This window comes from Acinonyx jubatus, chromosome E1 (genome assembly GCF_027475565.1).
Source record: "Acinonyx jubatus isolate Ajub_Pintada_27869175 chromosome E1, VMU_Ajub_asm_v1.0, whole genome shotgun sequence".
Classification (NCBI taxonomy): domain Eukaryota; kingdom Metazoa; phylum Chordata; class Mammalia; order Carnivora; family Felidae; genus Acinonyx; species Acinonyx jubatus.
The window spans coordinates 10,815,296-10,825,919 of NC_069397.1; the positions used below are offsets into that span (position 1 = coordinate 10,815,296).

The following is a 10,624-nucleotide window of genomic DNA, read 5'->3' on the forward strand; positions in this document are numbered from 1 at the left end:
GAGACCAGGCTTTCTTTGGTATTTTTTACACATATAAACACAAACCTAACATGCAGCAAAATTTAGCATCTCTAAGCTCAAAAACGGTACACCCTATATAAACTGATTTTCAGACATTATTAAAAGCCACTTTGAGGTGAAGAACTTTCATACACAGAGGCATTCGGGGGTGTCCGTGGACAGTGCGGCATTTGATCAAAAAACGATGCAGAGAACCTCGCCGCACAGACTCCTCCACACCCACCTTACACATCTGTGGCCTCGACAACTTTCCAAACACACACATACGTATGTCAAACGTCACACACCAGACAGGAATACATCCTTCAATACGTTATTTTACCTTCTCAGCTCATTTAATCTACATGATAATAAGTGGTGATCATTTTTCAATGACCTGCAGTCAAAGCTTTAAGAAGCCCAAGTAAGTAAGCCCCTCTCCCCCTGCCTTTTTTGGGGGGACCAGAAGAGCTTCCCTGCAAGTTGTATAAGATTCCCACTACTGAGAGGCAACGTCATAGGTCCTATTCTCGTTAAGAGCCTCTGCTCCAGTACCTGGTTACTTCCACCCTTCGAGAACCCTGAAAGAACACCTGAAAGTCAGCAGTTATGTCAGAAAAATTAGCAGAATAAGACATACCGATTTTAAAATGGTCATAATTCTTCCTGTCTAGTCAGCTCTTATGAGTCCAAGCACTCTTGCCCAGAAAGAAACCCAGAGAGACCCCCGTGTCTGTTGGCTAAGGACTCACTTTGAGACAGTCTGGATGATGAAAACATCCTTTCCCCTCACGGATTCTTGAATCTGTACTCTTGTTTCTGGCAGGAAAAGGAAAAAAAGAGGCGGTGGTGAAGATGGCATAGAATTTAAATTTTTGAAAATGCACAAAAAAGTCTGCCTCATCCCCAGTGTCACAAAATGTGGAGAATGGAACTGTTAAAAACATTCACAAGGCTTTTGGTGCTGTAAATGATAATAAACACACTGGCATCAATCACCCTTTTTATTTTATTTTTTTTCTTTTTTCTTTTTTTAATATATGAAATTTATTGGCAAATTGGTTTCCATACAACACCCAGTGCTCATCCTGAAAGGGGCCCTCCTCAATACCCATCACCCACCCTCCCCTCAATCACCCTTTTTAAACATGTCAACGTTACAGTTCGTGCTACTGAGAGAATTCCATTTCCCACTTGGACCAAGTAATCTACCCTTCTTACTTCCACACAGGCAGGGAGCACTGAGCCACGCTGAGCAGGGTATCTCTATGGGAAACTACATACTCATTCATAAAAGCAGCAACAATTAACTTATTTGGCAATAAGTGTTATAAAAACATTGTAAGAATAAAGACAAAGAAAGTTTAAGGTCTCTACTCTCAAAAAATCTTGTGAATGGCCACAAGGAAACAATTAGACAAATGAAGAATGGGGCATTCTTCAAAGTATCACACGAAGAAAAGAAATGTCCTAGATGAGAAGAAACTAAAGAGATACAGAAAACACATCCCTTGAGGGGCGCCTGGGTGACTCAGTCGGTTGAGCATCAGACTTTGAGCTCAGGTCATGATCTCACGTGAGTTCTCTCATGAGTTCTCACCCCACATCCGGTTGGCTGCTGTCAGCATGGAGCCCACTGTGGGTCCTTTGTCCCCTTCTCTCTGCCCCTCCCTGCTCATGTGCTCTCTCTCTCTCTCTCTCTCTCTCTCTCTCAAAAATAACAGTAAAAAAAAAAAAAAAAAAAAAACAGAAAAACAACAGTGAAAAAGAAAACACATTGCTTGAGCCAAGAATCCCGGTTTGGAAAAAAAAAAAAAAACCTAATAGCTGTAAAAGGCTCTCTAGGACAACAAGGGAAATCTGAATATTGGCGAGATATTACATAATTAGAGAATGGTCATTTATTTCTTGAAAGTAGACAACGTATTCATGCAGAACAAAGTCCTTTTCCTTGGGAGGGGCACAGCCAAGCATTCAGAGCTTAAGTGACCTGATGCCTGCAACTTACTTTCAAAAGGTTGCACGCATTCATATTCATGTCACAAAATGTAAGCTGTTGAGTCCACGGCAGACATACACGTGGGATATTCACAGCTCTAGTCTCTTAACCTTTTTACAGGTCCAAACATTTTTGTTAAAAACGTTGGGAAAAAACAGAATGTGTGTTTACAAAGGAATATACAGTACCAAGGAAAGAAAATGAACTTTAGGGTCGGGGAGAGCTGGGTTTGAATCCTGACTCTGTCACTTCGGGGACTTGGGGACTTTGTGGCTAACATCACCCCTGAACACAGTGCTTCAGTCCCTGGTAACAGCGAGGAATCCACAAACATCAGTTCCAGCCTTCCTTCCCGATAGACACCAAGTATTCTCCCCACCCTCAGGCAGGAACCCAGAGGGCAGACGAACTTTCCTCCTGGGACGAGACTCCCACCACCAGCTCTCCCTAGCCCTCCCTTCCAGGCTACACAAAGGGCATCACGCAATCTGCTTTAGCAGCAGACCCTTCTCCAAACTCTCCCTGCGTATTTTCTTCAATTACACATTTTTCCTACTGAAGCCACATGGGGGATCTTGGGAGACAGGAAAAAGGTGGCAGTGATGGTAGAAATAAATAGGGGGGAAACAAATTTGTGCCTTTTCATCAAAGCGTCTTGTAAGTTCTCCCAATATTTAGGTAACTGCCAAAATCCTACAGTGGAAAAGGACAGGGAACCAGTGTTTCCCGAGCACCTACTACGCACCCAGAAGTGCGAAGGCACACAAATTATCCCATTAAATCCTCAAAGCAGCACAAATCATTCGCAGTTTAGAAAAATTAAATAACTCGCCAAGGATAAGTCGTCTGACCCTCGGGTCCTGGTAAGCTGTCCATCATTCCTGCTAGGATAATTTCAAATATCCACCATTTCTACAGAAATTACAAAGAGTAAGTAACACGTGAACAAGTGCACAATGTGGGGTGTTTATGTAATGACGGAAATCAATTAACAAAAGCATTTCCTAACGGCAACTTATGGGGAATAAAGAATGGCAACAAGTTAACACTGTGTCCACACAGGGCTTTCTCATCCCACCTAAGGGGACACAAATTCACACAACTGCTGAGCTAGATTTCCATTCAGTGGGCCAGCTGCGTGCATGGCTGCAGTCTTTACTGAATGAGGTCTGAGAACTGGAGTTCAAGCCCCCAGATGGTCTACGTCCAGTTGGTATTCGCCACCTTGCCCGCTGGACTTCCCGCAGGCGGAAATAACTGGCCGCTGGGTCCAACTATTTTAAGAGCAGAGGATGAAGGACAGACCCAGAACGTCACATTCCACAAAAAGATCAACATCACACGCATGTCTGAGATAGCTCACCTCTGTTAGGTTCCTGGTAAACCTGCACTTTGCCCATCTCCACCCCCAGCCGCCTAGGGAAGAGAAAAGGGGGAAAAAGCTGAAAAGGTAATAGAAATAAAATCGACTCAACATCTTTACTATTTAAGGATGATTCATAAATTGATTAAAAATGAGACAAAGTGAAATAAAACAGAGGCACTCTTACCATAAAATTTAAAGTGGATACGATAATGTCTGTCGCTCCGTTACCTAACCCCCACCCCACGCTTCCCCAAGAAGGCCTCCGGAGGCCAGCTTAGCCTGATCGAGCCTGTCCCTGGGCTACAACCAACCCCTCCTGCCTTTGAACCTTCTGTTCCCTCTGCCTGGAGGGTTTCTCAATTCACATACCATCCCCTGGGCTTAAAAGGCACCTGAACTAAAATAGAACAACCTGCACAAACCTTTCCCTTCATCCCGTTTTCTTCACACTATCACCACCTGAAATTCTCGTTTGTTTTGTTGACTTTCTTCTCGTCTGGCTCCCCCACTACATAGAAGAAGAAAGGATCCTGACTGTTCGGTTCACTGTTAATCCCCAATATCTAGATCAAGGTCTAATACATAGTAGGGGGTTCAAACTTTATTTAATAACTAAAACTAGACTGAACTACAATCTATGTAAACTATGTTCATACAGAATACACTTCATTGCTCTTCATACGCAAGTAATTCTCCACGTATGCAGCACCTAACACAATCCCTGGCACTTATGAAGACTCGATAAATGTCTGCCGAACGAACGTGTAGGGAGTTACGACAGTTCACAAAAAAAGTTAGCCCTTAATATACAGACGATACACAGACCAACTACAAAACATCTGTTCTCAAGTTTAACAATCAGTGCTATTCCGATAGTCAAATTTAAAACATGACATAATGAGGGCGCCTGTGACTGGAAGAAATGAAGAACCTTCACCTCCATTGGCTCCTCGAAACGATCATCACACTTGAAGTGATCATCAGAAAAGTATAAGGAGGGGAGCCTGGGGGGCTCAGTCAGCTAAGCATCTGACTTCAGCTCAGGTCATGATCTCACGGGTTATGAGTTCGAGGCCGCATCAGGCTCTGTGCTGACAGCTCAGAGCCTGGAGCCTGCTTCGGATTCTGTGTCTGCCTCTGCCTCTCTCTCTCTCAAAAATAAACATAAAAAAATTTTTCTTACAACATGACATACTGAATATGGATTTTAATGGCATGAAGTACTCACTCAGCAATTTTCTTTGAAAGCTCCATACACGAGGAGTTAGAATTTGCTGAAAACAACACCAGACCTCCTTTCGTTATGTTCATCTTGGTTTCTAATTCAGGTGGCGCCACACAAAACATCAAAACCTTCTTGGTTTTCCAATTCTCAGAGCCTAGGAGGATTAAAAGTATATTAAGAACCACCACAGAATATGAAATTCACCTGAATGAACTTTTTTTTTTTTTTTTTTTACTAGCAAATGACTTAAGCTGAAGGAAATTAGTTTTCGCCATGATGGAGTCTTTTATATTAAATATATGTATGGACAAATAAAAAGTTCATTTGGGTTTCAGGGTTCTGGATTTATGGAAAAATGTTACTGCATGATTTAATTAGTTTTCATGACCACTGGGAACAAACGATAAACTTACAAGAAAGGCGGAGCTGAAGAGCTCAGTGTTTTACTGTTTGCTGCTTAAAGTCAATTATGGACAACCTCCTTTTATTCTCTGACAACAAAATTCCTCCTGGATTAACACACAGAAAAATGGCAGAGCCATTAGCAAGGACATGGACTGATCGATCCTTCAATGACGAATAAAATAGCCCATCTGTGCCCAGCTTTTCCTATAATAACTATTTACCCCCAAACCTCCCCCTTGGCTGCCAGCTGCCTCTCTGATGCCCTGAGTCATGTCTACGCTGGACCTTGGCATCTAAGTTTTTCTGAACTGGAACACAAGGCTGAGACCAAATAATAACCCCAAAGGGAAGGAAAGTAACCACCCAACTGACAGGCAGCAGGGCACAAACAGAAAAACCCCTGGCCCGAGAGTCATCAGAGCCGAGGTGGTAATCCCACGGGCCGTTCATGTGCTCCTCCACTCTCTGGGCTGCGTCCTTATCACCCAAGGAAGGTGCAAGACTAGATGCCGTAGCAATAACCTAGCAGGCCACGGGGCGGGGGGACCTTCCCGGCGAGCCCACTGCATTTCCTCGGTTGATGGCTCCAGGAAGATTACAAAGGGACCGAAGCCAAGCGGATCTTTCTTGTTACTCTTAAATTTTAATTCCACTGGTACACACACACATTCTCCTCGTGAGGAACTGAAACTTGATGTTTAGGCTAACATCACTAGCACCAATCCCAGGCTCCTTCCCACCCACGTCCCCAGGAACGGACAGTTCTTATCAGTTTGATACGGCCACCACCTGACCTGTACCCATTCACATGCGACCCCCGCCTCATAAAAAAAATATGTACAAAAATACTTTTCTAATGTAAAAAAAAAAAATCATTGTGCAAATTTATCTATAATCTTTTTTGTTAAACGAGGTATTTTGACAACCCGGGGGTTGTATATTTACAAAATATACTTTTGAGCTGCTTCGAGTACTCCATGGTGCGGAGATGGAACATGTTGCGGGTCACCATCCTAAACAGGGCTCCTAGCGCACGTGTGCGCGTCTCTGCTGTAATTGCAAGAACCGCTGGGTCCTTGGGGCAGGGCAATTTATAGGTACGGACGCACCAGCAGGCTAGGAGAGCACATTTCCCGAGAGTGCCTCTTACGGGGCATCCCGTGATGGGAAAAATGGAGCACTACAATGAAAACTGACCTACAGCCTATGAATTCCAAACACAAACACATGCACAAATGACCAAAGCCCTAAGGAGACCAACGAGGATACCTACGGTGGAAAGTGGCTCGGGAGCAGGGATCAGCCAACTACAGCCCACGGGCCAAACCAGATCCCTCCAAATGCTCGTTCTGTACATAAAATCGTATTGGAACACAGCCATGCTCACTGCCTACAAACTGTCTATGGATACAATGATAGAGTTGAGTACAGGCCATACAGCTGAAAACACTGATCATCTGGGCCTCCACAGAAAGTCTGCTGACACCTGCTTTAGGGCAGTGTGGGCCAGAGTGGCCGGTACAGATGAAAAAAAGAATGTATTTAGTCATCAACACTCAAAGTTGGAAGAGATCTTAAGTATCTTCCAACACCATCTCTCAACCAATGCTATGTCTGTCTTTAGGAACAGATGGCACAGGTCTGGAGACGGAAACAATAAAAACTCATTCTCCTGTAGTTATAAATACAGGCTTTGGAGTCAAATTCACGATTGCATCTGGGCTCAACTCACTGCGAGGTTCTGTATGAATGAGTCTCTCTTAGCCTTAGGGTAAAGTGACCTTACAGGGTTGCTGTAAAATTAATTTCTGTACAGCACTTAACACAGTGTGCCACACAGAGGATCTGCTTGGTAAATGGAAGCTGGCTACATTGGTATCCACTTTCAAGGTTTTCGTTTTCTACTGAACAAGTGCGGTTACATGCATATGTTGGCCATCTTGTTACGTTCCCCAAACCTCAAATAAGAAGCTTCTTAAGGTACCACAGTGTTCTTGAGAGGACATGGAACACTCAGAACGAAAGCATCTGAGGGTAGAAAGAGCTCTGAGAGATAACCAGGCCCATCTACAGGACTCCCGCCAAGGAGCCACTCCAGGTGCCTGAACAGCTCGAGCCCAAGGCCCATATCCTAGGGGCCCATCATTCCAAATTCTTCCTTAGAACATGCTAAACTTCCTCTCCCTGCCCTCAACACCTCCTGGTCTTTGCCCTTTCCTTGATAATTTACAGGAAACATCAAATTCCTTTTCCACTGGGCAGTGCTCAACCTATCTCAAGATGGCTCTCTTGCCTCTGTGCCTTCTCTTCCCCAGGATACTTCCTGCAGCCTTTCGTTACTGGTCACAGTTTGAACGCCCTTCACCACTGACTGTGGTCTCTTACGTCCTGAGTCTTCCGACATCAGGTTTCTATAACCAACACCCACCACCATCAAAATGGCACAGGTAGGGGCATCCATTCGGAAATGGTTATCGACAGTCATATTCTGCGCCTACTCACTGCACAAGATGTTCAAACTTAAGGGCTGTTGCTAGCTTGGGTTCTCCTTTTCCCTACTGGAAATTCAAGTTGTACTCCCTACCAAGCTTCAAAAAAGTGAGTTTTAGAGATTATCCTCAGAAACATAATCACCAGGATGGGGCCTGGCAGAAGGCTCATTACCACAAAGCTTTAGCATGAAATGGAAAGTGAAGAGAGCACTCTCATTCTCCCTGCTCCGCAACCCTGTAAACCACAGCTGCTTTTACATTTACCCTAAATTTACCCCACAATGTGTGAGAATTATTTATAACACAGATGAAAACACGTCCTTTTCCGAGGCGCTCAGTACCTTTCGAAAAGCAAACCCTACTCCTCTCTGAATGAGACTGGACAATCTATGAAGTCTCCTGAATGAATCCGCACTGAAAGACCACTCGCTTTGGATGGTGCCAGCAGTCCTTCCAAAACCACTTTTCCGCATTTCAGATGAGGAAGGCTTGCCTTAAAGTGTGATGCTTTCCCTCCAAAGCATCCGCTGCAAACACCTCCTATCTAAAGACACCGGAGTAAGCGTGAAATCCCGGGCTTGCCTTCCGTGGTTACTAGCAACCCGTTCTTGGGTAGGTGGCTTGGCCCTTCCCTTCCTGACAACAGAGATAGATGTTTGGGAAGATCAGCTTCCCCCACCGGTACCGAAGGTCCAGGACAGCAGAGATTTTTTTTTTTTTTTTCCCCACCATTACATTCCCTGCTGTATATCCAGTGCCTAGTACCTGGCACATGGGGGCGCAACGGTGTTTGCCAAAGTAACAAACAGTTGCTGAATAAAGCCTGACCTCACTGAGTCGCAACAATTAACAAATGGTACTCAAAGCAGTCTGCAAACTAAAAAGCATCATAAGATGCAAACAACTATTATTTTTATTGCTGACGTACCTCGCTCAAAAACAACTGCTTTTTATATCAGTACTGAAGAGAATTAGGGCAAAACCTAAGCCGAATTAATCTTCCGTGTCTCTGTGATCCCAGGCTCTTTGCCCGTCTCTCCAGCAGCACGTTTTCTTACAGCTAACGCTGTTTTCTAAGTGCTCTGAATTCTTACGGCAACTCAAGAAAGCAGGTACTCGAAGTGGACCCATTTTACACATGGGGAAATGAGGCCGGAGATTAAGAAACGTGCTCAAGGCTGCGCGGCTTCTAAGCAGCTGACGACAGCTGAGTTTCAGTCTGACTTGTAGCAGACAGTTGTATGCAACGGCACAGAAAATGATGATACTCCCATGCTGAATTCAGCATCACAGCAGAATCAGACAAACACCCAGATTTTTTTAAATGTCTAGACAGGCCTTGTTTGAAATACAATTTATACCAGGTGTTGAAGAAAGAACACAAACACATAACTTTTAGTGTTTCCCCTTTTGGTCATTTGTACCGGGAAAAGAAAAGAACAAGCCATATATGTTCAATGATGGTCACTGCAAGATTTCTTTTAAGAGCAACACTGGACAGATAGAAAGCATCCATAATGGGGTAATTAAGTAAAATTCGGAAATATATAGTCAACATAATAAAAACGGTAAATATCCAGGACTCTGTACAGTGTTTATGTTAAGTGAATAAGCGCAGAATTTCATCTCTGCTAATCAAAACTGGGTAATCATGGTATATAGACCGGGTCAGGGTAGGAAAACGGGCAGGAAGAAGGGTAGGATTTAGCGGAGTTCAATGATGTGGCTGAATTATTTTTATTTGCTCATTTAAATCTTCTAAACGTAAGAAATCACACTTCTTCATGCTCCAAATCCCCAGTCTGCATTTCCTTATTCTTTATAAAAGCTAAACACCCAAACTGCGCCAATATTAAAATAAAGGGGGAAAAACCCTATCATCAATGCAATATGCTGGGGAAAAAACATTTTAAAGTCAAATAGTATCTAAAAATCACATCGAGGTCCTCCCTCAACCTCTGCTGGGTGAGCTCTGGGTGGAAAAAAAAAAAAAACAACCGGCCAGAGAAGAACAGAAATGGTCCGCGACTAGCAAGGCCAGTCAACTTAGAATCAGGGGCTGTGTCAGACCAGGGGCTGTGTCAGACCAGGGGCCGGAGATGGCTGGGTTGGAGGCTCCTTTTCTGAGCCGCCGGTCCCGTAATTAGGGCTCGACTCCCAAAGGCGCCCGGAGCTGGGTCACCCGGGGCCGCGCGCCGGGCCCGAGCCCCGCGGGCCCCGCGAAGGAGGGGAGGGAGGAGGGGGCGGCTGCGGGCGCGAGCCCCGGGTCGCCCCGCCGTATCCCCCCGCCCAGCCACCGCCCCGGGACCGCGCGACCCGTCCGCCAGCCGGCGCCGCGGGGCTCCCCGCCCCTTGCACCTGCGCCCCGCACTGCCGGAGCCCGCCGGTCCGCGCCGCCACTCGTCGCTGGCTCCCGCCCGCCTACCTGGCCCCGACCCCAGCCCCGGCCCCGCCGCAGCCTCGGCTGCCGAAGGAAGAAAGCGCCGGCTCTCCAGGCGGCTTCTCTAGGAGCAAAATGGCGACTCCATGCGCAAGAACGGCGTCCACGGCGACTGCGAGGCCTGTGGGCGGGGCAGAGGGCGGGGCCGGGAGCCGGGATTGCGGAGGCACCTGGCTCGCGGGCCGTGGGCGGGGCCCACCCGAGGGGAGGAGCGGGGAGCGGGGGGCGGGGGAGGTGCAGGCTAGAGAGGTGGGGCCATGCTGGCAAGAGGGGCGGGGAGGTGGACGGGGCTGAGCCTCTTTGGACCCCTGGGATGCGGTGGCTGTGAAAGCAAAGGTGTGGAATTACAAATGTCTGGGTTCAAGTCTTTAGTGGCTTGTAACCTTGGGCAAAGTCACTTCACCTCTCTGAGCCTCAATTTCCTCATCCGAAAAATGAAAATGACAGTAACATCTATCTCATAGGGTTATGAGGATTAAGTGAGATAACACCTGCAGAGCTTTGTAGCTCAGTTCTTGCCATGCAGTAAACAATCAGTTGGTATCATTATTTCCTTTGTTGACCTGTCTTCTTTTTTATTTTGTATTTTTTTTAATTTTCATTTTTTTGAAGTTTATTTATTTTTGAGAGAGACAGAGACAGCATGCGAGTGGGTTACAGGCAGAGAGAGAGGGAGGCACAGAATCTGAAGCAGGCT

At 45.8% G+C, this 10,624-nt stretch overlaps 1 protein-coding gene across 3 annotated transcripts in view; it reads right to left on the minus strand.

Annotated features, from left to right (window-relative positions):
* PRPSAP2 (phosphoribosyl pyrophosphate synthetase associated protein 2) overlaps window positions 1–10,065 on the minus strand; it is a 47,845-nt gene extending 37,780 nt beyond the window's left edge. The window contains exons 1-5 of one of the 3 annotated variants that reach the window (XM_027047255.2): window positions 9,913–10,059; window positions 5,004–5,099; window positions 4,594–4,744; window positions 3,363–3,415; window positions 753–819 (exon numbers count right to left, since the gene is read on the minus strand). In XM_027047255.2, coding sequence (XP_026903056.1) covers window positions 753–819; window positions 3,363–3,415; window positions 4,594–4,712 — 239 coding nt within the window. In that variant the 5' untranslated portion in view covers window positions 4,713–4,744; window positions 5,004–5,099; window positions 9,913–10,059. Of the gene's footprint in view, window positions 1–752; window positions 820–3,362; window positions 3,416–4,593; window positions 4,745–5,003; window positions 5,802–9,912 lie in introns of those variants that run through there. The other 2 variants (XR_008294003.1, XM_027047256.2) reach the window with 2 other exon arrangements.
* Between the last annotated feature and the right edge of the window lie 559 nt (window positions 10,066–10,624).